The sequence below is a fragment of the Chelonoidis abingdonii genome, chromosome 15 (assembly GCF_003597395.2).
Source record: "Chelonoidis abingdonii isolate Lonesome George chromosome 15, CheloAbing_2.0, whole genome shotgun sequence".
NCBI lineage: Eukaryota > Metazoa > Chordata > Testudines > Testudinidae > Chelonoidis > Chelonoidis abingdonii.
In genome coordinates this window covers 24,959,270-24,987,195 of record NC_133783.1, presented here as the reverse complement: position 1 = coordinate 24,987,195, position 27,926 = coordinate 24,959,270, and the positions used below count along the sequence as shown (strand labels likewise).

The 27,926-nt window shown below is 42.4% G+C and overlaps 2 protein-coding genes across 5 annotated transcripts in view; both read right to left on the bottom strand.

Annotated features, from left to right (window-relative positions):
* LOC116826179 (microsomal triglyceride transfer protein-like) overlaps nucleotides 1-22,517 on the bottom strand; it is a 32,261-nt gene extending 9,744 nt beyond the window's left edge. The window contains exons 1-13 of the mRNA XM_032782738.2: nucleotides 21,945-22,517; nucleotides 18,022-18,203; nucleotides 15,727-15,870; nucleotides 14,347-14,454; nucleotides 13,746-13,862; nucleotides 9,823-9,962; nucleotides 8,990-9,143; nucleotides 6,625-6,782; nucleotides 5,536-5,704; nucleotides 3,764-3,871; nucleotides 3,423-3,635; nucleotides 2,485-2,699; nucleotides 605-702 (exon numbers count right to left, since the gene is read on the bottom strand). Coding sequence (XP_032638629.1) covers nucleotides 605-702; nucleotides 2,485-2,699; nucleotides 3,423-3,635; nucleotides 3,764-3,871; nucleotides 5,536-5,704; nucleotides 6,625-6,782; nucleotides 8,990-9,143; nucleotides 9,823-9,962; nucleotides 13,746-13,862; nucleotides 14,347-14,454; nucleotides 15,727-15,870; nucleotides 18,022-18,203; nucleotides 21,945-22,011 — 1,873 coding nt within the window. The 5' untranslated portion in view covers nucleotides 22,012-22,517. The remainder of the gene's footprint in view (nucleotides 1-604; nucleotides 703-2,484; nucleotides 2,700-3,422; nucleotides 3,636-3,763; nucleotides 3,872-5,535; nucleotides 5,705-6,624; nucleotides 6,783-8,989; nucleotides 9,144-9,822; nucleotides 9,963-13,745; nucleotides 13,863-14,346; nucleotides 14,455-15,726; nucleotides 15,871-18,021; nucleotides 18,204-21,944) is intronic.
* A 2,714-nt stretch (nucleotides 22,518-25,231) lies between these two features.
* TBATA (thymus, brain and testes associated) overlaps nucleotides 25,232-27,926 on the bottom strand; it is a 20,902-nt gene continuing 18,207 nt past the window's right edge. For all 4 annotated transcript variants that reach the window (XM_032782740.1, XM_032782741.1, XM_032782742.1 and 1 more), the window contains one exon: nucleotides 25,232-26,407. In XM_032782740.1, the coding sequence (XP_032638631.1) occupies nucleotides 26,328-26,407 (80 nt within the window). In that variant the 3' untranslated portion in view covers nucleotides 25,232-26,327. The remainder of the gene's footprint in view (nucleotides 26,408-27,926) is intronic.

The following is a 27,926-nucleotide window of genomic DNA, read 5'->3' as shown; positions in this document are numbered from 1 at the left end:
TGGGGCCTCTGAAAGGCGAAAATGAGACAGGCATACTTGGCATTCTGTGGCTGTTACAGGAGGGTGCTCCAGGATCGGGGTGCCCTTTGACAAGCAGTATGTCAGAAACAGATGTATTTGGATGATGGGGTGTGTGTCTGAGATCACTCCACGTAGCCAGCTTCAGAGTGGCACTGATTCACTTTGTAAAGAATCAAGAACAATGGCTCTGCTAATGTGTGACCATGTCTGATTGATTTTGTGTCTCATTCCATACAGGAGTTGTTTTACTCTCTACATGTAGAGCCAGCTTTAGGATTGTGGTGGCCTTACCACAGCAGTTTCTTTCCCTCACATATCCTTTCATCACCTGTCCTTCCCCACTGCTTTTAAAGTACATGCAACTAGAGCTAATGGAGAAATAACCAATGTGCTTAGACATCTCAGGACACATACAGAGGACTCTTGCCACCTCGTGTTAAATTTGGGACAGTCACACAACTTGGAGATCCCCTGTAACTCCCAGTGCTCCTTGACAATGGATTCCAAAAGTAGACTCTGCCTACAGGTACTTTCACTTGGTCTTTTGAGATGAACTTAAACATAAACTTGTCCATGCTGTCACCTGCCAAGGGTCCTGAGAAAGAAGAGGAACTGCCAGCTTTGGAGAGGTAGTTGTAATTATTGATCTGTGGATCTTTCAGAATTTCTTTCATTGCTTTCCTAGGAAAAAAAATAGGAAAAGGTTTGTATGGGTGGAGCAGAAAAACAGGAAAATCTAGTGTCTGAATCTAAATAGAAACTCAGAAAAATCAGCTGCCATTTTGGAAGGTTTTATAGGGAGGTAGGAGATATGCACTTAAATATGAAATTTAACAACACATTGAGAACAATATAAATGGCACAAAAACAGCTTTACTTAAACAAGCTCCTTTATAATCTCTCTCTTCTTTTGTATCTCCCAAAGGAAGGAGAAAATAGCTCAGCAATATCCCCTATGGCATGAGCAACTATTCTTGACATGCATAAGTTTGAGTCTTAGTGGTGGTTGTAATTATTGTTTCCTCAGCATGAGAGGGACAGAAGAACATGGAGCATGACAGAAGAAGAACATGAAGGAGAGAGGATGGAGCAGAGTGGAGTTGTGAAATGCTATAAAAGCTTTTTCTAGCTTAGGTTTCCTTGGTCTGGGTGTAGTTTTAGTCCTACAAGCATAGAATGTGATGTGCTAGAGCTGGCTGAAGTATTCACATTGGCCAATATGGTCAGTAAACTTAATCTTCTTCTATTGGTGGACTATCTGCAAACTGACTTTTTTTTTTTTTTATGATTTAGTCTGTTGTTCAGAATGATTTAAGAACTGGTTTGTGCAAACATATCCTGGCCTGTGAATTGCTTACAAACAATTTACCATGAGCACTGGTTTGATTAACGGCTATTTCTAATTTACTATTCAAGCATGTGATTGTAACGTAGGTGACCATGGTATTGTTTCTTTCTTGAGTGGATGACTTCCAAATCCCCAAAGAGCTTTCATAGTGGTTATGTGAACACTCCTGTGAAGATCTGTTCATTGGAGCATTACAACACTTTCCCTTTCTGCGTCTATTTTTGTGAATGAAAAGTTGCTTGTTATGAATGAAGAGACCGTGAAACTGGATTCACTTTTTTACCTGAATAAATGTATTCAAATACATTGGTGCGATATGTCATAGATTCTAAGGTCATCTAGTCTGACCTCCTGTACAACAGGCCATAGAATTTCCCCAAAATAATTCCTGTTTGAACTACAGTGTATCTTTAACATAAACATCCAATTTTGATTTAAAAAATGCCACTGAGGGAGAATCACCCCCTACATGCCTCAAATAGTTCCAGTGGTTAATTACTCTTCCTGTTAAAAATGTGCATCTTATTTCCAGTGTGAATTTGTCCAGCTTCAACTTCCAGCCATTGAGTCTTGTTATACTTTGTCTGCTAAATTAAAAAGCTATTTATCAAATATTTGTTGCTCATGTAAATTCTTACAGACTGTGATCACATCACCCCTTAACCTTCTCTCTTGTTAAGCTAAATAAATTGAGCTCCTCGAGTCTATCACTATTTGCCTAGCTCAAACAGCTTTTGCATTTCAGTCAGGTGTTGGGTTGGGCTTTTTTTGAGAATCTGGAGAGACTAATATCATTGCTCATACTTTATAGATATCTTGCAACCTGGGGGTTAAGCTTCCGAACACTTACACAGTTTTTACACTGTCATTTTGGTGTTCCATATTATATTGTTTACTGCCTTCAACTGGCAACCACACAGGGAATACCAACAAATCTGGGAACTTATATCAAATTAGTTTGCTTAAGGGGAAAAATAACAAAAAAGGAAAGATTAACAGGTGAGAGTGAAGAGAGGGAATGTTGGAGAGAATGAAAGAGAGGAAAAAGAAGAACAAGGGAAAAAGGGATTTGGGTCTTAGAGTGACAGTTAATACTTTCCAGTCTCCATACTCACCTGGCTGGGTGATGGTGAGAATGTAAACTAGTCTGGATTTTCGAAAGTAAAAATTTTGACATTTCGGCTTCCAGCTCTCTGGTGGCCAGCAAGATATTGGTGAGGTCCATGGGCAAAGGCTCATTGTCCAACAGAATTTCAGCAGCAGCCAGTCGAGAGGTTTTTTCATAGTTTCTGCTTTTCTGATGGAAAATCCTCCTCATTGCCTTTTTCACCTAATGCCAGAATATAATTAAAACTTTACTTCTCACCATTCCCAACACCAAATATATAATTATGGCATCTCACACTACACTCTGTGCTTTGAACAGAAGATCTACTATTTACAACTCCAGGAAAAAAAACAGAAGTATAGTCATCACCAATGCCCTGCAGTGCTGCCTCTTGTTTCTAATCTAGATGGCATCTCTCCTAGTGGTGGCAAGGCATGGAGAATGCACTGGAAAGTTGAGAGACCTCTAGATGTTAGAAAGACAGGCTGAGATCCAGGGAACTATATCAGATTTGAAAAGACTATCACATTTCCTACTGACTTGGGTAAAGGTACTCTCCATTCTGCCTCCACAGGTATAGCTAATGCCTATGAGCCACAAAGCTCCCAGTTAATTTTCAGCTCCAGTAATGTGCAGAACAAGTCTCAGCAAGTCCAGTCATCACATGGAGACTCTGCTAATTGGATACATCCATCTAAGCACCAGGGGGCAAGCACACCACTTATTTCCTTCTCAGTGCAGGACAGAGGGACTTCTGGGAATAGCAGCTAAAATTTAAGGAAGTATTCTCTCTCCAAAAGATGGAGAATGCCGGTAGTTAAAAAGTGACTTGGTGAGAATGATATCCCATACACTTCCTGGGACACAGACACCTGGGCTGCTTCATGGAAGGGTGTTTTAAATGCACAAGGAAAAACTCTGATTCTAAGTAGGCTCATTCCATACCTCACCAGTGATATGCTGAGAGGAGAACCTTTGTAGGGCAGATACTGCTGTACCTGAGACCCCTGCAGACCCTTCCTCTGCATAATGCAGGAGGGTAGGAATGGTTTCTGGGAGCAGGGCATTCTGCAGGGACAACAGGTAAATGATTATCTCAGAATTCTCCTTGGTGTCTCTTAGTCTTCTCAGAACAGTTTCCATTCCAAGTCCTACTTCCTGTTTATTTGGAGGAGGGAGAAACAGAGCAGGGTGAAAAAGAAGCATGACACAAATTTCAGGCAGCTGTAGGGAAAAAAGGGGATGGCTAAAAAGAATAACTGAAGCAATCATGTCAGGAAACTCACCTGCAATCCACACAGCTTCATCCGGCACAGTTTGCCAACAAGACAGCCAATGACAATTATCCCTGTTTCCCAGATGGCAGGGTCTAACTCCTTTCCATTCAGCTTGTCCTGGGAGAGTGGGTGTAACAAAATGAAGGCAGGACATGGGGGAAGAGAGAGAATATGTTTTAGTTATTACCCTAAAGGGTTTATTGAGAGAGTCTCTCTAGCCTTGCTTTCATCTGCCTGGGAGGGGGCAATTCATGGCCTAGTCCCACAATATTCTGGTTTCCATAACAGGCAATTAAGCTTTTATTGTCTCTATCAGTCCACTGATATAAAGCCATGCCACCTATTTCCTCATAATGTTTATTCCCATTTCAAGTATTTATGTACAATAATAATTTAAATAGAGGGATTTGACACAGAAATGAATTTTCCTCCCCCACCTTAATCCCTTTGGTGGGATTTTGCGTGTCTTGGATGGAGTCCTAAGCATCCTGGCCAGTTTTTCCATCCAGTATAAACCTGTCTTTTACTTTATGCGGTCTCAGCACTCTAGCTGAGGAGGACTGCACAGGCTTCCCTTTGAAGGCCAACCCCAGGCCATAATGGGATGACTGCTGAGCAAAAGAAGTCTTTGTCAACAGAAGTGTAAAAACACCCTCCCTCCAAGCTCTCATAGTCTCCACTAGTGTGGACGGTAAGAGGCTGTGCTCTGTCCTGAGGCCAGCCTGGAAGACTCCTGGCCCACTGGGAACTCCAGAAATGTGAAAAGGAACTCCAACTCCATCTTAGGTTTGCCTTCCTACATAACAACATGGCGGCAGGAGATCGTTCTCAGTACTTCTCTGATCTCAGACTGCCAGAGCTAACTGTGGTTTTAGAGGTTGCTTCACAGAATTCCTCATTTCCCTTTCCTCCTCCCAACTCCCTGTGGCCTTGTGTAAGTACAGTTATTGAGATGTCAACATCAACGCTGGCTTAAAAAAAGAGAAAAGAGATTTGTAAAAAATGTTGCAATTTCAGAATTATTTCCACTTTGAGATCAAAATGAACTCATTCATTGTCTGACTTTTTTTCCAATTGCTTTGACACGTTAATTAACAGGATTATTGATTTTTTGTTGACTATCAAACCTGTTTTTCAGTAAGTTTAACACGTTAATAACCATTTCCATAATATCAGAGGGATAGCCGTGTTAGTCTGGATCTGTAAAAGCAGCAAAGAGTCCTGTGGCATCTAATAGACTAACAGACGTATTGTAGCATGAGCTTTCGTGGGTGAATACTCCCCACGAAGTGGGTATTCACCCACAAAAGCTCATGCTTCAATACATCTTTAGTCTATAAGGTGCCACAGGACTCTTTGCTGCTTTTACATTTCCATAATTTTGATAATATTTTAATTGAAAAATAATGAAAAAGAGAGTCTGTTTTTCATGTAAAATTTCATTTCCCAAACAAACCATTTTTGATGGGGGAAAAAAGCCATCTTATTTGAAAAAATTTCAACCGGTTCTAGTCAATACGCCTAGGCAACTTGCTTCCTTTAATACACGGCAGCATTTTGTCCAAAACATGAGGATTGCTGCTGAAGTAGCTTCATTAAATGCTAGAATGGACAAAGGACATAGTTAGCGTTTTATCTTTTCTCCTTTGTGAGGGCTTGATCTTGCTCCACTGAAGTCACTGAGAGTTTCTCCTTAACTTAATGGGAGCAGGATGAAGCCCAAATCCAGCAGTCGTATCACCAAAGAGCAGAAGGGGAGTGAGGAAATGCCTCTGACTTACTAGCACCAGGCGCAGAAGTTCTTTTGAGGGCTGAGGAGAGAAGGCTGCAGCATAAAGAAACTGCTCTAGCAGGGGTACTTGCCCTTGGCTGCTAAAATCCAGAAATTCAGAGAGAGCTGCCAAGGAAGCTGTTGATTGGGCAGCAACTGCAGCATCTATGAAGAAGGTACTGGAATGAGAGGAGAAAGCGAATTATGTGCATCATGTACAGCTGAACATCGGGAGGATGGAACCACTTGAGGCCAGATCCTCAACTCGTGTAAACTGGCATATAGTCCATTAAAGTCAAATGAACCACACTGATACATACCAGCTGAGAATATGATCCCTTGTTTCTGTTTCCCCCGGCTCCAGATAAGGAAGTAAATACAGTCCTTCACTGAAGTCAGTGAAACCACACCCACTTACATCAGGGCTAAATTTGGTCTAGAGGCTTTTCAAAAGTGTGCAGGGTAATTCCAGCTCAATTCACATTCTACCTATATAAACACCCTTTGCATCTTCAATTGGATGAATTATAAAACTGAATAATTAGCTACCATTTCTAGAGAAACTTTCATCCATAAATGAGATAATTTATAGCAGTTGCTAACCTGGAACCGTATATATGTAATCACCTATGGATTTCACCTAGCACTGAAATGCAACCACCTCTTTGGGTGGAAAGCAGCAGCCTTTAAAAGCACACAGTAACATCATGCAACAGTTCAGCACAGGAAGTGGAAAATGACATTGTCCTGGAATTACTGAATGGGACATGTAGAGCAGGGATCTGCGTTTATATGGGGCATGTGTCTCTGAAAGGTTCACCAGAGCGTTTACTCTAAAATGTGCTGAATCTGCAACAAACACATCCAATTACCTCAGGGTATCTTGTAAGAAAAGGCCAAGTCCTTAAAAAAAGTGGCCCTTGAAATTCTTCAGACTGGTCATTTGAGATACTGGGAATAATAATGTGCCCTTTTCACATCTCCTTGATTGAAATGTGGTTAATCATTAAAATGAGTCCAGAAACTGCCCTGTGCACAGGTGTCTGTAAAAACGGCTGCTGTCTTTTCTGGACAGACAGTCACTGGGGAATTTACTTACACCATCTTCTCCGGAGCTTTCCTCAGCAGCTGGAGGACGTCCCTCTTCTTGGCACCACGCAGCATCTGGATGAACCTGTGGAACTGCCAGGTTGTCGACACCTTGGAGACATCCATTTTGACCCTCCTGTTACCAAGAGTCCTCAAATATGTTTTCAGCTGAAAACAAACACTCATATTATCAATAAAGGCAATTTTATATAGCTGCCATAGCATGGGACAAAATGTACACAGTATAAAGACAGAGATTATTTCATCCATCCCTTAAACGCAGCCATCTATGGCATGGACATTGGCAGCCTTTCCACAGCTAGCAACAACATTAGCTCCAAATATTTAGGACAGAAATAAAGAATAGCATGTCACTGTAAGGGGGATTTTGGTAGGCAGAATACTATGGTCCAGCTGGAATTTGGCCAGGACTAATATCTTTATTCTTGTAAAAAGTCCATGAGATATTCAATGACCAGAGACAATCAAGATCTCAGTTGCCAGCTGCAAATTCTCCCATCATTTCCCCCCTCTCCCCTTGCAATACCAGACTGGGACACTGATTAAATAGTGACTCAGAGGGAAGAGTACTACCTTCTGCATCAACAGCATTCCTTCCTTCTGTAGTGCCTTGGTATTGACCCATTTCAGCTCCACTTACATTGCGTGGGCTGACAAGTTCACAGAAGTGTAGCTCTAGGCTATTAAACACCTCTGCTCCTTCACATGGAACATGGGTGGACTTGACAACATGCAGAAACTACAAAGCGAAGAACTACAGTGTGAACAATGAGATGTGGAAGCTGAATCTTGGCCTCTCTATTTGCAAGGCAAGTTACTCCTACTCAGGAGTCCCAGACACCAGGTGTCCTCCTGCTCTAGTTTTCTCATTACCCTTTGAAAAAGATCAAGCAGGGGAGTTAAAGCACCAGCCTTGAAAAGCTAATAATTTCAGTGCCTGACCTTCAATCATCAAAGCTCTTAAAGAAAAGCATGTGAGCAGTGAACCTCCAGGACTAGTTACTGAGGCCAAACACCTGACAAGGAACTAGACAGTACCTCTGACCAATCAGGAATGTGGGTTCATAATGGAGCAGAGGGCTATGCCTTTGGCATGCAACCTGACATGAAATTGAAAACTTTGATGGCTAAGGTCAACTGCTCCATCCACAAAATCACAAAACCAGAGAAAATGCATTTAAATGGGCTAGTCTGCGAAGCATGTGTTGAAGAGCAGACACGAGAGGGAAACTTATGCTGTGCAGTGACAGTTTAATAGCCCCAGCTGGTACAATGAGGGCTTGGAACACTATCAAGGGTCTGATCACTTGAATGAGACAACCTGTACAAGGCATGGTTCAGTGGATAGTGCACTGGACTGGGAGTCAGAAGACCTGGATTCTGATCCTGACTGTGCCACTACACTGCCGTGTGACCTTAGGCAAGTCACTTCATGCTTCTGTTGCCCTCTCCTCTTTGTCTGTCTTGTCTATTTCGACTATAAGCTGTTTGGGGCAGAGGCTGGCTCTTACTATCCTTTTTACTGGGCTTTGAACAAAGGGGGTCTCCATCTCAGCTGGGGCCCCTGGGCACCACTAGAATACAAATAATGTTTAACATGGGCATTGTTAGGGGTGGTGTCCTTGGTGTGAAACTTTCACCCACGGTTCCTTCTTTCCATTTCTGGTGAGTACTGTTCAGGTGTTATTAAACAACCCATCGCACTTCCAAAAACAATGGAGGGGAGCCCCAGTATCCTGGGCAATATTTCCTCTCTCAGTACAATAGTTTTAATGTCCAGGGTTGACTGTGTATTAGTTCAGAGTATATAACAGCAGACCGGCTTACCACACTCCATGGGTTTACTCAGAGAGCCTGTTATTCCAGCGCTGCAGATGAACAACAACATTTTGAAAACTTCTGCGGCACTTTAGGGACCCTGCATAACATTCCATATGACTGAGGAACTATGGAAAACTATAAGAATACCTGATATAAGTGTTGCCTGGAGGAAGAATCTCTAGTTGCTTTTCTTCCTGCGGGCAGACTAGAACAAGTACATTTACACTAGTACTTCATTACTTTGAGATGAAGCAGCCCTTGTGATCATGAGACTCCGGTGGACAATCTCCCTACCTACTGCCTGGGTCAAAGTTAGCCAGGGAATTCTTTCGAGCCATTGTGTTTATTCTCACAGTGATAGATACTGGCTGTGTAGCTGCTGTTGGCTCTTCCTTGCCATCACAGTGCGTACTGATTTTCTATTTAAACTTCTTAGGCCCTTTGGCCTTCTCCAGCTAGATCTCGCTTTGTTTTACATTTCCAAGTGTCACATTAGAAAGAGAATTCTTCTGCAAGAGTTTGGTGCTACTCACGGATGGGCACTGCATGCAGGTCCTCTTGAAGAGTTCACTAATTGTGCTTAGAGGCTGGTGCTTTTCCAGTATGCCAGCCAGAGCTTCCTGAAGGCTTTCTCCAAGAGTCTCTGCAGGGCCAGGCATTGAAGAAGACACAAGTTTAAGCTGCTGTCTGATGAGAGAAAAGAGCCTGTTGAGAAGGGTTTCATCTTTTAAACCTCCCTTTGCTTAGGAGTTGGTCAGGACATGTGCTGGTATCAGTATGGTATATCCCAGGGGGTCTCAAACTGGGGGTAGGGACCCCTCAGGGGGTCACGAGGTTATTACGTGCGGGGGTCATGAGCTGTCAGCCTCCACCCCAAACCCTGCTTCATCTCCAGCATTTATAATGGTGTTAAATATATAAAGAAGTGTTTTTAATTTATAAGGGGGGGCACACAGAGGTTTGCTGTGTGAAAGGGGTCACCAGAACAAATGTCTGAGAACCACTGGTGTATCCTATGGTGAAGTGAAATGGATCTAGTGGTAAATGAAGGGCATTTAGTATTTCAGAAGGTGCAAGGGGAAAATGAAGAGGAGGGGAGGAGCCTTCAAGGTAGCTAATTTTGGGGTGTGTTTTGTACTCCTGTAGCCTGCCCTCGGCTTATGTAGGAGCCAGAATATATAAATCCTCTGGGATGATTTTTTCAGTATGCCCAATTTTTATCTCACACCATCTCTCCACAGCCCACATCAAGACACAACAAGGACATCAAACCCACATGGGAGGAGTGTATCTCTGGTAGGCAGACATTGATCCCATTCCAGTCTACTCAGTGTATGCAAGTCCCTGGAACTAGCACAACACTAACCTTGACGTGATCTTGGTGCCAGTGGAGGACTTCAAGGTTGGAGAGACCACGTAGCTTTCCTCCGACAGCACTGACTGGATGAGACTTCTGTGTACAGAGTAAAAGCTATTGCTGGTGGGTTGCCACAGAACTCCAAAAATCTGCAAAAGAATGAACAGAACACATTATCTTTTTACCAATCTATTTCTTTCTTGTTCTCCTTTCAGCGTTTGCTCTCCGTTTTATTTCTAACAAAAGTTGTGTCTATGCATTTGATAGTCTTACCCTGGAGCCTACTGGATGAAAGAACCACCTCATGAGAGAACCACCACACAATCTGGCAGCTTTAACACTTTCTGATCATTAGGGAAGATGCCCAGGACTGAACTAGGAGGAGATGTTGTTTGTGGGGCTTGAGGTGCTTGGAGACATCTATGACTATAATAGTTGGAGGTCCTGCATTGCATATATTGGCATTATTGTGTGGAGTCCAGGACTATAATGACAAGCAGGGCCGCCCAGAGGATTCAGGGGGCCTGGGGAAAGGGGGAGAGTTGTGGCGCTTGTACTCCTCTGGCGGCGGTCTGGGTCTTCAGCAGCATTTCAGCGGCAGGGGGCCCTTCAGTCACTGCGCGTCTTCGGCACCCTGCCACAGAAATGCCACCAAAGACTGGAGTGACTGAAGGGCCCCCTGGGGCAAATTGCCTCACTTGCCCCCCTCCCCGGGCGGCCCTGATGACAAGGCGTACTGTGACTTGGGATTGAGATGCAATAGCAGAACTAAGAGGTGGTTCAGCAGAGGGTGAGTCAGATCAGAAGTGAAGTACAGACACAGAGCTATTTAGGAATCCAAGGCAGGGATATTAGTGGTTGTTGCAGGTTAAGACTGATGTCGGGGACTGCTTCAGGTTACAGCTAAGTGCACTGAAGAGCTGGGAGGTGGCACAGGCTTGGAATAGCTAGAAAAGGAATGAGGAAGGCTGACTGAGCTGTGAGAGGACAGGAGTAGGACAGCTGGAGATGCTTTATCTGAGAGCTCAAGTGCATTGGAATAACTGTATGGGGTAGGGCCCAAGAATGGAACAGTCTAGTTCAGTTCCTGGCGGAGCTGAGTGGGGCCATCTTCAACAAGGCTGGGAGCTGCCGAGAAAGGTTGTTAACTCAATCCTACCCTTTTACGAACACCAGATTATCTTAAAATGTATGTAAGGAAAAATAAAGAAATCCCTACTCTATTTTCTATATCTAACTGTAGAGTACAAAGTTAATAGTTACTTTTGGGCATTTTCTGCGCACCAGTAGGATCGTGTTAATCCCTTCACTGCTGCCAGAATGTGCATAACTCCCACCAGCAATTTTCTGTGAGTGGAACAACAGGCTGTAAGAGGAAATCCAGCCTGCATGGGAGGAGTGGTTCTTCCAAGATATAACCTGGCGCCATCTTCAGCACCAGACCACTTAAACTAAAAAGAGATGTTTCCTGTCAGGTTCCCACGCTATAGCGGAGATTAGTGTGGAGGAACAGTGACACCTAGTGGAAGGTTCTATGTATTACAAATTGCCATTTTCAAAGCCTTAGCTAAAGGGAAAAGTAGTGACACTTGGGATTTTGGACTAGGGGAGAAAGAATTACTGTCTGGGGTCAGCCAACCTCTAATCACTCACGTGCAGCACAGGACTGCACAAGTAGTGGCCCAACAAAAGGCATTGAAGGTGAATTTTGATACATAATTTTGTGAATTGGTTTTGTGCTATGGACATATGTCCCAGGGACTAGATTGAGTGCACCAAACACGTTTCACTTTTGACTTACTCCATATTTGAGCCCTGGTCTCCAGAGACGAATAAAAAAAATGTATTAACACAGGGCATCTCTTATGCTTTGGGTGGCTTGGCTGTTTCTTTTAGTCATCAAGAGATACACAGTGCTCTGTGCAATCACTAGCTAAACAAATGTGAAATGAATGCCTCACACAGTAATAACAATGGATTCTGAATGGGGTTCCATCAACCTCTGTTGAAAGCACTACAGGTCTGACTGTCTTCAGCTCTCTTTCTAGGTAACTCCCTACTGCCTTTGTTTCATATCACACTCATTCTGGTCACAAAGATTCAGACAATCTAGAGAGACAACCCCCATCCTCACCCCCAATATCCTTGCAATTACAGGATACCCTTAATTGGGGGGAATTACGGTTCAGGGAATTAGTAACAGATGTTCTAGACTGTTATAAAGCCTAGCAGGTCACTATAACCATGGCTTACAAATATCTATAACATCTTCTACTGTTGTGCTTATAACCATCTATAATGCAAACAACGCACATTTGTAACATCTATTATTTGTTTAGTAACCTCTTACTTAACAATGTGTTAATAGATTCCTAATACAGAGTGTGACCAAATCATATTAAAGGGGCAATGTGAGGGGATCTTCTGTGGATAAAGAGAAGCCTCATTCTGCAGCAGTGTCAATTTAGCAAATTTCACAAGCAACACCCTTGCCCCCACCCCCCAATCTCCTGTGAAAAAGGAAAGCACAGAAAGGAAAAGCCTCCTAGGTTAGTGTGCTTATTCACAAGGCCATTCACCAAGTAAAAAAGAGAGAAAAAGCACAAATTATCAAGAGTGAACCCAAGTCAAAAATGCTTGGCTCCCTTGCTGTGCTGCAGAATGACCTTGCACGAGATTCTTTTGTTTTCCAAATAAATGGCGCACTTGCTGGACTTCACCATCACCTCTATGTTGCTCTCAACTTCACTCAGAGACCTCTGATAACTTCAGGAGACATTATCTGAGCACCTGCGCCATTATCTGGAGGATTCTTTATGAATAGGGAAGTCACAGAAGAAGACTAGAGCTGCAGGAAACTACCAGGTTTGCTTTGTGAATGTTTGTACATGAGATACAGTGACCCAGTTTACATAGTGAATTATAGGAATAATAACACCCGGCTCTCATACAGTGCTTTACATCTGTGGATTTCAAAACACTTTACAATGGTGGGTCATTAGCTTTGTTTTACAGATGGGAAAACTGAGGTTCAGAGAGGTCATACTACAGGCCTGTGGGAGAGTCAGGAATGGAATTCAGGACTCCTGAGTTCTAGCCAAGCACTCAGCACACTTGACCATGTTGTCTCTTACCCCAGTGAAGGCACTATAGTTCTGATCCTGATCAGGACTTCCATTAACTCAATGGGAATTATTAGACTAAGCCCTAAAGTTCTACCACTGCCTTCAACCTCATCCTCACACACACATCCACTCTGGGCAAACCTGTGTCCTCATGAATTTGGTCCTGACAGAAATTCCATTATTTTCTTTGGGAAATGTGCCATGATTACATTTAAATGGCTTTTTTATATAAATATTCCTATTAGGTCACCTATAGTACAGGTTCGTTCTCTACAGTTTATTCCAGTGCTTTCAGTGAAATCTAAGATATGGGTCAAATCACTCTTGGCACAGGCAGATGTAAGGCCACTAGCATCATTAGAATTTGTACCTAATTTTGCCAGGTCTCAATGCCTGAAACCAGCCGTTGGGGCTTCTGCCACTTCTCTTGTCAACTCTTCCACTTCAACAATCCAATTGATTTCACTATTAGCAAATATTTCTGGATATTCAGTCTCCTTTGCTCCTTTTGAGCATAAGGCTCAGAATGATCATTTAATCTGATTCTGCCTTAATTTTTCAGTAGCCACCAAGCTTTGACAGAAGAGACCCCAAGGAGGCTTCAAAAGTGAACTTTTTTTTCTTTTCAAAGCTTTCTTTAAACCCCAGCATGAAATGATCATAATACACCTGAGACTGTTCACTCTGGGACCTCCCTGAAGTTACTGGCCCTATGGTAAGATCTGGAGAAGCGTAGTACATTTAAGAGGGGTGTGACTGGGGCAGGAACATTCTAACCCACCACCACCAACGTAGGAATGGACTTGCTTTGTTAACGGAGGTGAATCCAAACTTTGGCCTTGTACAGCTTTGCAGATCTTTTGTCTTTACAATGGAATCCTTGGAAACAACATATGTGACTTGACAGCTCCCAGAAACATCCTCCTGAAGCCAAACAAATATAAGAAATCATGTCATGAAATGATAAAGTGTGAGTAGAACTTGTGGCAGGACAAAATACGGTTCACTATACACAAAAATGATGCAATCCAATTTGAACAGATTATGTAAAAAATCTGCACAGACCCAGATACAGGGCCATATTTTGAAAATGAGGCTCAAAAACCACATGCCTATTCTACCTAGCATAGTTACTGCAACAAACTGAGTGTCTAAAATCAGGCAACCGCACACCCAAATGGATGTTTGACATTTAAGTCATTATAGCAAGTAAACACAAAAAGAGCATGAATATAATGACAGAAATTATGAAAAACATTATGGTAACTGGCACTAATTAGCAACTGCAGAAAAGAGCAATAGGTTTGGAGAGGGAAACACCCTCTCACTCTAGGGATGGTTTTATTGATGCACTAAGATCAGGTTCCTGCATCTTTTTCTTTGGGGAAAAAAAATATTCTGCTCCTACCTCAGTTGCTGTCCCAGAATGTGGCTGGAATTGGAGAAGACTGATGAGGCCCCGTTTCAGATTCAAAATCTGGGATCTTCCTCCACTATCTCCATAGATGCCTTCTACCTACGAGAAGAAATGTATGATTTATAGGAGAGAATCCCGGATATGCTGAGAAAGGGACAAGAACTCAGCATGAAGGCATGGAGATAGCATGATGATGAACATGATAATGAGAGAATTCCCCTCTCCCCAGGCTCTCAGAAGGGTTTTCTAGACTGATATTGCAGTTCAAGGTGGAGAAAAATTTCAGATGAGGGGGCAGTAGGGAGAACCTCAGGCAAGGGACTCCATGGGGGATGAGAGAAACATTTATTGTGCTGCCACTGTACTAGAACTAGGTGCCGACTACACTGTTTTGAAAGGCTTAAAAAACACCAGTTGATATCCCTGACTCGCACGGGCTTAATTTCACAATACATTTTTGGCCACAAAGTCTTTTTAAAAAGTGAGGCCTCTCCACTTTGCACAAACCTTAAAGCAGTGGCAGTTCCACCTGTGGATACCTGGAACGTTGCTCTACTGAGTCGAAATAACATTCTTTTATCTTCATCCGAATCCTATGATGCACCCACAGCTGTTAACTGAACAGTAAATGTAGGACCAGTGCAGGGGCAGCTCTTGTATACCACCCAACTGTGTAATGTACGACAGAGCAGGGGGCTTTATAGCAATAGCAAGACTTCAGAAAGAGTGTCTGTACTTCCCTGAACAACCTACAAGTCACAGCAGAGGGGTGTAGGAGAGCTTTCAAGAGTTTTCTTAAGTAATCAGCTTCTATGCAGCAATAACCAACACTCTCCCACCTAAGAATCTGACCTAGAGCCACCACAGCTAACCCAGACTACTCAAGCCTATTCTATTTCAACAGAACTATCACACCTGGAGCCCACTGGCTGACTCTGTAGTCATCCCGTGCACAGCTATGAAGGAGATCTACTTCCAAATTCTCTCATTTGCTGTATTCTATTCTATAGAGGTGCTCAGAGCACCCTCCTCACCATAATATTGGAGTGCCTTCCATTAGTACATGATGTGAAGTGACTAACTGTCTGGGCTGGCAGGTGTTCAGACACTGAAAGGCTGGGGTAGGGCACGTATTCCCAGAAAGAAAAAGCCGTCTGCTACTGAACAGTCTCTCCCACTAGCCAGTTAAACAGCAGCATTGATAGCATCTGAGGAGAGTTTCATCTTGGGGTCCATGGCCAGAGGAGTGGTGCTTACCACATACTGAGAGTGGCAAGAATGTAAAGCAAGGAAAATGAGGGACTCCTCAGGGTTTGAATAGGGATGTGAGGTGCTCTTTGTGTGTCTGTGGGTGGGGTACTATTAACACACCTTCCCATTATTCCAGTGGAGGAAAACTGGCAGCTGAAGCTCTGCGGTGTCCTCTTTGCCCAGTACAACCTCAGTGGATGGGTCTCCAGTAACATTCTGAATCTTCTCGTGTTTTGAATCATGGTAGACTTTTAGGTCTTGGATCTAAAACCACAAAAGACAGATGGAAGGTCTGAGGGTATGGGTCACAGAGCGTGTGTGTGTTCCACTTCCCAGCACCTCTGGCCATTTGACTTGAGGGGAGCCACAGAGTGCATTTTTAACTAGGGCTCTCAATTAATCGCAATTAACTCAGGCGATTAACTCAAAAAAATTAATCATGATTAATTGCAGTTTTAATCACACTACTAAACAATAGAATACCAATTTAAAATTATTAAATATTGTTGGATGTTCTTCTATATTTTCAAATATATTGATTTCAATTACAAAACAAAATACAAAGTGTACACTGCTCTCTTTATAGTTATTTTTATTATAAATATTTGCACTGTAAAAGTGGTAAACAAAAGAAATGGTATTTTTCAATTCACCTCATACAAGTACTGTAGTGCAATCTCTTTATCGTGAAAGTGCAATTTACAGTAGATTTGTTTGTTACATAACTGCGGTCACAAACAAAACAATGTAAAACTTTAGAGCCTACAAGTCCACTCAGTCCTACTTCTTGTTCAGTCAATCACTAAGACAAACAAGTTTGTTCACATTTATTGGAGATAATGCTCCCTGCTTCTTATTTACAACGTCACCTGAAGTTTGAGAACAGGCATTCACATGGATACTTTTGAGCCCACACGGCAAGGTATAACGTCCAATTATGGCTAAACATCATATGGCCCCTTCTGCTTGACCACGATTCCAGAACATGCTCCATACTGATGACACTGGTAAAAAAAATTCATGTGTTATGAAATTTTGTAGAATGAACCTCCTTGGGGAGAATTGTATGTCTCCTCCTGTGTTACCCATCATTCTGCCAATATTTCATGTTATGGCAGGTCTCAGATGATGATCAGACATATTGTTGTTTCCAAAGAACACTTCACTGCAGATTTGACAAAACACAAAGAAGTACAATGTGAGATTTCTAAAGATAGCTACAGAACTGGTTCCAAGGTTTAAGAACCTGAGTGCATTCCAAAATCTGAGAGGGACAAGGTGTGAGCAACACTCTGATGTGGAAACTACAGAACTGAACACAAAAAAAAACAAAAACCAACCTCTGCTGGTGGCATCTGACTCAATGATGAAATGAAATGATGATGGCACATGTTGTCCACACTGCTTTTGACCGTTTGTAAAGCAGACCTTCATCAGCTTTGGATGCATGTCCTCTTGGAATGGTGGTTCAAACATTGAGGCATATGAATATTAGTGCATCTGACACGTTAAATATCTTTCAGGTGACATTGTAAATAAGAAGCAGGCAGCATTATCTCCCGTAAATATAAACAAACTTGTTTGTCTGAGCGATTGGCTGAACACGAAGTAGGACTGACAGGACTTGTAGGCTCTAAAGTTTTACATCGTTTTGTTTTTGAGTGCAGTTATTTGTGTACATAATTTTACATTTGTAAGTTCAACTTTCCTGACAAAGAGATTGTACTACAGTACTTGTATTAGGTGAATTGAAAAATAAAATTTCTTTTGTTTTTTTTACAGTCAAATATTTGTAATAAAAATAAATATAAAGTGAGCACTCTACACTTTGTATTCTGTGTTGTAATTGAAATCAATATATTTGAAAATGTAGAAAACATCCAAAAATATTTAAATAAATTGTATTCTATTATTGTTTAATAGGGCGATTAATCATGCGATTAATGGCAATAAATTTTTTTATGGAGATTATTTTTTTAATCATGCTATTAATTATTTTTTAAATCACTTGACAGCCCTATTTTTAACATATCTCATAGACGCTTCACAGACACCACTTATGTTGGAAACAGAAGATGGTTGGGATTGAATGTCCCCTGTGCCCACCAACTGAAGTTAGCATTGCTATGTGTTTATTCAGTGAAGAAATTCTCAGGCAAGTGCTTTGGTCCTAAACTGGCTTATTAATGTTTGGGTAAGGACAAGCCACTGGCCAGTTGCTCCACAGTCAGCATGCCTGAGTAAAAACTTAATCTGCTTACATGGGAGGAACCAGTTGCCGATTGAGCCCAAGATGATCCAGCAGTAGTAGCTCTACCACTTGAACTAAAAGGAAATCCTCATAGCCTGTTGGACTAGAAGCACCAATAGCTTTTCTCGGGCCTGTGGGTACTAGAGAACAAAACCATCACATACCTGGATCTGTAGAAGCTGCTCCCCTGCATGATTTCTCCAGAGCAGGTGCACCTGAACCAAAGCTTCAGCCTGCATCTGACTTCCTTGCAAGGACAACCTTGAGACATAATCTAGCTGCACCTCCAGTGTGTAGCGGTATTGATAGAGGATTCCAGGCTGGAAAGATGGTATCTCTAAGTTCCCTATGAAAGGAGACCAGAACTAAAGCCACGCACACACTTTCACATTCCTCAGTACCCATGATGGCGTGGATTCAAATTTATCTCAGCAGATAGGTTAAGTGGCAATGAAAAGAATCCCATTGACCTCAATGGGCTTTAGATCAGAACCTGTCTGAGATTAATACATATGTTTTCTTATTCTCCCTGGTCCTGCTGCTGAGGCCTAGGTTGGTAGAAAAAACCTCCACTTATCCTGCCTTTAGTAACTCCTATTCCTGGGCCCTTCAAAAAAGGGATACAATTAGGAGTAAAGATTAGAAAGGACCTTGTCCACACCCTTAGATTTGACTGAGCTTTCAGACAGCTTGTGTCTCTGCTCTGCTTTTCCCCACCAAGTGCCAATAACAGACTCACCCCTAACAGATGTAGATGTTTCAAAGCCTGTGATTTATACAAAGAACCTTTAGGAGGAACCCTGCAAAAACTACCAGTGATTTATGGCATTATGAGAGCTTAAGACCAGTAATGGGACTTGCACCATGAATTCAAATTTAAAAAGAGAAAAATCAGCCTAAATACTAAGAAATGCTTCCTGACCTCGAGATTTGTATCCTGTGGCATAATCACCCAAATGGTGGAATTGCCATCCAGGGAGACATTTAGAACTAGACTTCACAAAGCATTAGAAACAATGTACAGAACAGGGCTGGCCAAGTGACCTAAAAGGCCTTTTCTATTTCTAATGTCCATGATAATACCAGCAATGTACATTTGCAGATGAAGCCAGTGGGGTGACACTAGGGATAAATCTACTCCCATGTCCGACAGTCATTTGGATTTCTCTCTGCCCAACTCCACTGACTCTGAAAGCTTGCAAGATTATATATATATATATATATATATATATATATATATATCACCTTAAAAAGCTGCCTTGAGTCATTTGCAGTAAAGCCTAACCAGTGACTGGCAGGGGAAAAAACATTTTTATTTTACAATGACAAAACTATTTGCTTTATCTGCCTGTGTCTTCCATTTTACAGTATATCAACAACAGAGCAGAAAAATAAATGGAATCACTTCTAAAACTGAGATTGAATTAGCAGTATTTATTGTATCTAACCCAGAAAATTGAATTTCAAGGCCTGGATCCTCAATTAGTGTAAATTAGCCCAAACTTCAATGAAGCGACCCCAATTTACACCTGCTGATGTTCTAGCCTCAAATGTATATTTGGATGCTTCTGTACTGATGTGAACAGGGTAACTTTCAGATTAGAAGATCAACCCAGCTTCTACAGATTCAGCTGGGAAGAGTGGCAGAGAGGCTCCCTTTGGCTCTAATGGTGCTGGGGAAGGATGTAAAAGGTTGATCAAAAGCTCCTTGATACAGTTCCATCATCAGATCGAAGGGTGAATTGGGATTGATTTCACAAACTCTGATGGAGTTCGTTCCCTTCTCTGCCAGTGATGACTTATCCCCTGGGCTCATGAAAATACTCCTGAATTGTATTGCTTTGCTTTTTGAAATAGACAATATTGCACCAATACTGATAGGTGGATACAATGAGTCTTAGTTAGAAAATGCTTAATGCCCCAGTCCCCCTCTTCAACCAATACAAGTAGGACACGGCTACACTACCAATACACGCACTATATTTTTCAGGAATGGATACACATTTCCAGCAAATGCACATAAGTCTGTTTGCCCAGTGACACTGCCTCTTTCCTTGGTTGTGGGAAAGTGTTTTTGTTTAAATGAGAAAATAAAGGAATGGATTTCCTGATTCCTCTCTCCCCATCTTATCATTCATATATCCGGGGTTTATCAAGGACCAAGGATGAAAATTTAGTAAGATACTTTTGTTAACAAAACAGCACTGCATGGAAGAGTTCGTTGGTCTATGTAATTACCCAGCACAGGTCCATAGCAACTTTATCAGCCAAATGTGGGACTATTAAAATGAATTATGTGCACTGTAGTGTCTCAACATCAGTTTGAATATACAGCCTGGAGCAAATCCTCTGCTTGTCTAAATTGTTATAACTCTACTGAAGTCAATGGAAGTATAACAATGGAGCTATGACAAATTATATCAGACGAGGATCTTCTTCCACTATCTGCTGTGGTCTCTGAGACCTTGGGTAAAGTTACTAAGTAGCCCTATCATTCACCTTTGAGTAGTTCTATATGTAAACTCCATCCACTCACAATTTACAGGGAACCTTCATTCTATTTTTTAATCCCTTACAAACTGTTGAATTACAGATTGCTGGTATCATAATACAATAACATTTGCTATTGTCAACCAGTGGAAACCTGTAAAAACTGTCTTCATTTGGTGCAGTTTTTTCCTATTGTATTCTGTGTAGGTTCTTGTAGCACGCCCATTACTGAAATATTTGAGTGCCAGGAGATCTTTTCCTAGGGTTCATAGTGGTTGATTCACTGGATTAGCTTGTACAATTCACACAATCTATTAAGGATCAACTTGCACAATTCTGCTGAAAGGTAAATAAAACCAGGAACTCTGCTGTGGGACTTCAAGACTTAAGATGGGAGCTTGGAGATTAGCTCTCAACAGAAGACTTCAGTCTCTTTTTCATTTCCTACTCCTGTCCACTGCTGCCGGTGCCAGAGGTTTCTTTCCAGGGACTGAATTCTAGTCCTATAGCACAGTTCCATGGATATGTTCATGCTCAGGAAAGTTTGAAGGATTCTTACAGAGATGACCATTCATTCCATCCTACCTTGGACAACCTAGAATATTTAATGGTGAGGGAAGAGAGTACATACTCCCCCATTCATCCACTCTTTTGCCTGTTTTAAAGTAGCAGTGATGAGAACTGTAGCTAAGTCATAACCCCCTGTCCCTAACTTAATTATTTACCTAACCACAGCATGCCAAGATAAAGACGCTGGAGAGGCCTGGCCTCAGAATATTTTTGTTTTTCTACCTCAGCCTTAATATTCTTTAATTTTTCATTTTACATAGTATGTCTAGAATTATCTGAGATCAATCTTCTTGTGTATTTTATACTTTTTGTATATACTTAAAGATTGACTCTGATTTTTGTGTTTGCTTTTGCCATCAGGAATAATCCATTCAATCCATTATCTAAAGATACAGTTGTGCTTGAAATTCTTAAAGGGACCTACTATTCTTCCAATTCATTGTGAATGTAGTTGGTTACTGAAGCGTTTTGGAATTCTGTCATCTGATCCTTTATAATGACCAGCAAAACAGGTTTTAAAACTCTCCCCAAAGGATGCCAAAGTCTCCATGAAAGGAAAACTCCATAGTAGATCCAGGGATACATAGGTGTAAATCTAGCTGAATTCCTTAAACCATTCTCTGTGTATCAGAGGTAACTGGTGCTGGCTTCTTTTACATGATGTTGAATCTTGAAAGGCCAGTATTTCCTTTGTTTCCAGGCACCCAGAGAGAAGCTTCTAATCAGGAAGCCTGAAACTAAGTTATAGCCAGCCACCTGTCCCTGAATTCTGGAGATGCACAAGCTATTGTTACTTCCTATGCTAACAAATCTTCATAAAGAGATTAGAAATGTGAGTATTTTCAGAGCTTTCCTTCTACTTCCCTTCTTTGACTGTGGGACTATAATTTTGAGCTCTAGAATTCCAGTAAGCACTAGGCATTATACAGAGTTTTGTGTAAGGTGTGACAAGCATCCCTTATCTCAGGTCCACAGGATCCTTTCCCATTTCATGCCATTTCAGAAGCTGAAGTGCAAAGTCTCTTACCTTTTGCTGAGCTGGTAAAGAAAAAGAAAATCAGCCAGATGTGTCCTGAAGCTGCTTGTGAATTCATGGCAAGGATTGTGTGTGAGCAAAACAGAGTGCTAGGGAAAGAGGAGAAGGCTAAAGAAAAGACAGGGCAGGGAGCGGGGCAGGAGGAAATGCAACAAACCCCCTCCAGAGTGGCCAGAATTGACAGGATTCACAATGTCAGGTGACCAGGCCTGACCTTCTCCCTATCCCTGAATTACACATTGAAGGAGAAGCAAATAATTAATCCCTTGCTCTAACCCCCAGCAGCAGTAGCAGCAGCCACAGCAGCAAAAGAAATAAAACGTTTGGAAATCATTTGGATTTGCCAAAGCCTGCAACAAGGAAATCAACAAAAAATGCAAAATTGATTTCTGGGTGGAAAAAAGGCAACAGTTTGGAGTCTGCCCTGCTGAATCTGCCACGTGGTTCAGAAGAATAGCTCTGAAACATACCCGCTCTCCGCTCCTAGCCACTTCCCCCTCTGTACCAGAAAGAAAGGAAGGCAAATTGACAAGAAAGTGGCCCAAAGAGCAGCAGCAGAATCATTCCTCTTCCTTCTCTTTTCAGGGGCTGTGGAGTTCCAGCCTCTAGGATCGGGTTACTTAAAGGGCCAGGCTGAAGAGGAATAAGAAAGCTGGGCTCTGTGAATGAAGCTTATTGAATAGAAAAAACACACACACACACACACACACAAGCTTTCAGTTAATCTCAGGCCTCTATCACAGCACTTCACCAAGTGTCTGTGAAAGATGATCAGAATTGTAATCTGTTTCAGAAGAAAATAATTCTGAAAAGTAGGGCATTAGGGTTAGGAGAACAGTACGTTTCAGAAGTGCTATGCCGAATCTTCATTTATTCACTCTAATTTATGGTTTGACATATTAGTAATATATTTTAATGTTTTTAGAAGGTCTCTTTTCTATAAACATGCAGAGCCCCCCGGAGCGGTGGCCAGGACCCGGGCAGTGTGAGTGCCACTAAAAATCAGCGCATGCGCCACGTTCGGCATGTGTGCCATAGGTTGCCTACCCCTGTGCTAGGTGCTCTCCAAGCACAGAAGGAGGAATGTCCCTTGCCAGGAAGAGCTTATAATAGACAAACACATAATCAAAAGGCTGGGGAACTGTGATCGACAACATATAACAGGTTGTAAGGTAACTGGCCATACTAGATTACAAATGCTGTGATGTAAACTGAGCCTAAATCAGTAGAAATTGGGTGGCTAAGTCCTTTAGCTCTCCTATGAAAATTCCACCCATAATGTTTTAATAACACAATGAAATATTTTTGTATGATGTCTAATCTTCAAGCACTCAGTTCAGAGGGGCCTTAATCAGTTTGCATCTCTGAGTCACAACTGAAATGGGTTTTTGGGAGAGATTTGTATGTAGAGAGAGTAATGACCTCTGGAGAGGAAAGATAACTAAAGAATGCATCTTGCAGTGTGTTAGGGATTTGGCTTGAGATAAAAGGACACTCACTTACCAGCCCTATTGTCCCTGCTGACCCACTTGCCCTCTCCCTCAGGAGCCTGTGTCTGACTATACCAAGTGCAGTGTGCCTCGCTTTTCACGGGGTCTTACATTTCAGACAAATGTGTTGGCAGGGGAAGGAAGTGTGGTGCAGCCAGGGAAAGGAGGGAAAAATGAGAGCTCTAACAGGATTTTTGTGAAGAAAGGTTTGAGCTAATTTATTTATTTACAAACTCTTAACATAGGTTATAGGGTGATGAACTGGTCATGCACAGTTTCCCACAGATTGCGCATATACAAAATAGGACTTGAACTTGAGTCCTACTGACTCCTGCTCCATGGCATTATTCCTGGCTCTGCCACGGACTCACTGAGCTAGTTATTTAGGCCTTGGCTATGTTGGGACTTTAGCCTTTGGTGTAGCTTCACTAGTGCAAATCCATAGTGCATGCACAGTTTATATTGGTGCAATGCAATTTGCAGCTCACTCTGGTTTTGAAACTGGTAGCTAAAAGCTCAGTGTACACAAGGTCTTAATCTCTGTGAGACTGAGTTTCCCTTCCTGAAAAATGGCATAAAATTCACCCACCTCACAAGGGTGTTTTGAAATTTTGCAGAGCACTTTGAGCTCCTCAGGAAGGTGACATATATGTGCAAAGTAACAAGTCTGGCAATTATTACAGAGATGGTACAAGCCCATTAGGGGCCCTACGCAGGGATATTTTGCCCCCCAACACATACTAAAAAGTGAATGGGGGGGGCCCTTGAGCCGCTCAGGGCCCCGAGCAATTGCTTAGTCTGCTTATGCTGAGCTCTGCTGGCAAACCACTTTTAGAGATCGTTAAAATCCCAATTTTGATCTTTCACAGTAAGGTATAACGGAGCTTAGCTTGCTTCATGGAATGGATGGTCATGCAAGTGTGTCATCTCCCATCAGCCCCCATTCCGCTCAGAACCATTGTCCTTTTCTGCACCACGTTTGGAGTCACTCAATGTACTCAGAAGTTGTTTTAGCACATAACCAGGTGTGGGATGCCTGTTCATTCATTCATTTCCATGTCACCTGTGTTTGAGGCAAGGAAACGTATTACAGACCAGCAAGTCCTTTGGTGCATACACGCACACACATGAACAATGTGGTTGGAGACTGGACTTACTGGTTTGTGGGGCAGAGGATTCTAATGGTTTGGTCTATGGGCTTTGGCCCATAGAAGTTCAACATCTCATACCTTTATAGTACTGGGCACTAGACTGACTTGGTATTGTATAGGTATCACGTGCAGTACTATTGTATTCCTTTGTAGATTTGCTCTTCTGTCTCCAGAAAAGCCTACTAACGTGATTCGGATTCGGAACGCTCCTTTTATTAAGAAATAGAGTTGCACTGAAGAGATGCGTGGACACCATATAGCACCTCAACTTGTTAATGAGCAGCTTGCTATTGAATTCTCTGCATGTGCACAAAGTACCAGACCCAGCTTTCTGCTTGGTTCTGGGGCCCGCTGGACAGAAGCTCTGTAGCAAGAACCTCCAGTTTCCATGATATTCTAGTGCAAATGCTCGCAGTAATTTGAAACCTCGGTGGCAACATGAAATGGGAACACAAGATTACAGTGTTATGGCACCTTTCACCAAAGCACTTCAGAAACCCTAATTACACCTCTCAACATCTCCAGTTTCTGCTCTGACTGCAGTGGCCATAGCGCTGTTACAGTCTGCAGTGCTGTGCTCTGCTCTGCTTCTTGCAGATGCTTTAAGCTGATCACAGAGTGGCAGGAGTCACGGAGATCAGCTGGCTACACAAGCAGATAGTTTATTCCTAAAAGGACCACAGGCAAATACTAGGAGTCGTACAGTCTTCATACAAGTAATTGATATGCAATAATGTCTTTACCAAAGAAATCTGCACATTTCAGTAACCTAGCCTGGCAGAGACAAAGACATGGAAGATTGTTCTAAGATCCACATTAGAAGAAAAATCATACAGCCATATATGACAAAAGGAATTGCAGGCCACCACTGCTACCTAAACAGTCGAGAGCAGCAGTGATGGATCTAGTAAGATCAAGCAGCTGTGAGCTATTTTGCCAGAATGCAGACATACACCCTCCATAGGTGGTGTTTCCACCCAATCCTCCAAATGCCTCTGTGAACAAACATCACTTCTCTCTTATTTGGATTGAATTCCAACCAGTTCTTCTTCATCCAGATTGCTACCTCCTGGCATGTAGTGGGAAAGTAATGAGGCAGCAACTGTGTTCAGTGAAAAGGAGCCAAAGAGCTGAGAATCACTAGTATATTGATGACTCTACCACCCAGAATGGCTCTGTTTCTGCCAGCGGCTTTAAAGAAATACTGACAGAACTGATTTGAGTCCTTTGGAATGGTGAGCAATTACTCAACGCTACCCATGGGATCTGAGAGGAAGGACTGAAATGTTTAACGGCCAGTCTTTCAATCAGCGAGTCAATCCACCTTATGGGCCATGCACCTCCTGCATCTGAAATCACTGAAAAAACCCAGCCACATTCTCTTTGTGATTCTGCATATTGAACCAAATACCCAGCCGGACCATAGCAGAAGCAGTACTTTAAGCATCTACAGCTATGGGGCCATTCGGAATTTCACAGAGACCCATTTTACAGTATGACTTAATGTCTATGGCACAGTCATTAAACAAATTCTGTTTAAATTTGCCATGTCTCAACATATGATGTCAAAGTGAAGAGAGAGATTAGGTGTTACTGGATATTCATGCCTTTTCATGTACTCTACAGAACACTTTTCACTAGGTGAGTAATGAGAGTAAAACACTGCAGCTATAACAGGAAATGTGCTAGCACTTCTTGAGGTTCTTCCATCAGGAATGAGAGAAGATTCCATGTTAATTGGGTGGCTCTGGCTGGTTCTGCTTTCCATCCTGGAATAAATGGAACTGGAGAACTTCTGCAGTACCCATATGCACTGAAAATGAAAATGAAAAATAATTTGGGATGGGTCAATGTGCATAGGCACCAACTTCCCCTCTTTCCTGCGGGTGCTCAACCCCCCCCTCTGCCTCTGGCCCCACATCAACTCCACCCATTCCATGAGGCCCTGCCCCTGCCCTTCTCCTTCCCATCCCTTCCCCATCCCCATTCCAATCCCTTCCCCAAAGTCCCCACCCCAACTCTGCTCCCTCCCTGCCACTATTCCAACCCCTTCTCCAAATCCCCTCCCTGGACCTGCCTCTTTCCCACCTCCTCCCCTGAGTGTGCCACATTCCCGCTTCTCCCCCTCCCTCCAAGAGCTTGTTGACACTGCCAAACAGCTGTCTGGTGGCAGTTGGGCAGGAAGTGCTGGGAGGTAGGTGGAGGAGTGGGAACATGGCGCACTCAGAGGAGGAGGAGATGGGGCGGGGGGTGAGAAGAACTGCCTGTGGGTGCTAAGCACCCACTAATTTTTCCCCATGGGTGCTCCAGCCCCGGAGCAGCCATGGAGTCAGCGCCTATGTCGATGTGGGTCAACATCAGTTATAGTCTCACAGAGTAGCTAACTCCTCGCCCATATGGATAACATTTTCAGAGTCCAAAGGCCAGGTTTTTAAAGTATTTAGGCACCTACAAAAGTAGATAGGCACTTAGTAGGATTTTCAAAAGCCCCTACACACCTATTTCCAATTGAAATCAATGGGAGTTAGGTACTTAGCTACTTTTAAAATTCCAGCTGGGTGCTTATTTGCATTTTGAAGCATCTAAATACCTTTAAAAATCTGAATCTAAGAAGTTGTCTGTATCTAAGTGCCTAAATGACTTTTGAAAATGGGATTTAGGCTTGTAAGTCTCAAAAGTTTTTGAAAATGTTTCCCACTGTTTTTGGTGGTTATAACAATACACTTTATTTAGCTAGAAAAGACAGACATAAATTGCTCATAGCTGAGTTCATTTTGATAAACGCCAAGACTTGGAATAACTGAACTTTGGAGGAGGTGCCAGGTTTGCTTATTTGGATTTGAATACAGTACTTTGTTTTTTCAAAACTGGAGCTCAGGAGAACGGCAAGTCGCAACACATTACTCTTTAAAAACCTAGTTTACTTATTTCTACGAGCATGGATTTATGATTGGGCAAAATCTTCTCTTATTCACTTAGCAGAATTTTCACACCAAAACTAAAGATGAAATTCTATCCTGATCCTATGCCCAAATCCCAGCCAGACTGAAAACTTTCATTAATGATCTGGAGGATAGTGCGGACTGCACCCTCAGCAAGTTTGCAAATGACACTAAACTGGGAGGAGTGGTAGATATGCTGGAGGGTAGGGATAGGACACAGAGGGACCTAGACAAATTAGAAGACCGAGCCAAAAGAAATCTGATGAAGTTCAATAAAGACAACTGCAGAGTCCTGCACTTAGGACGGAAGAATCCCATGCACTGCTACAGACTAGGGACTGAATGGCTAGGCAGCAGTTCTGCAGAAAACGACCTAGGGGTTACAGTGGA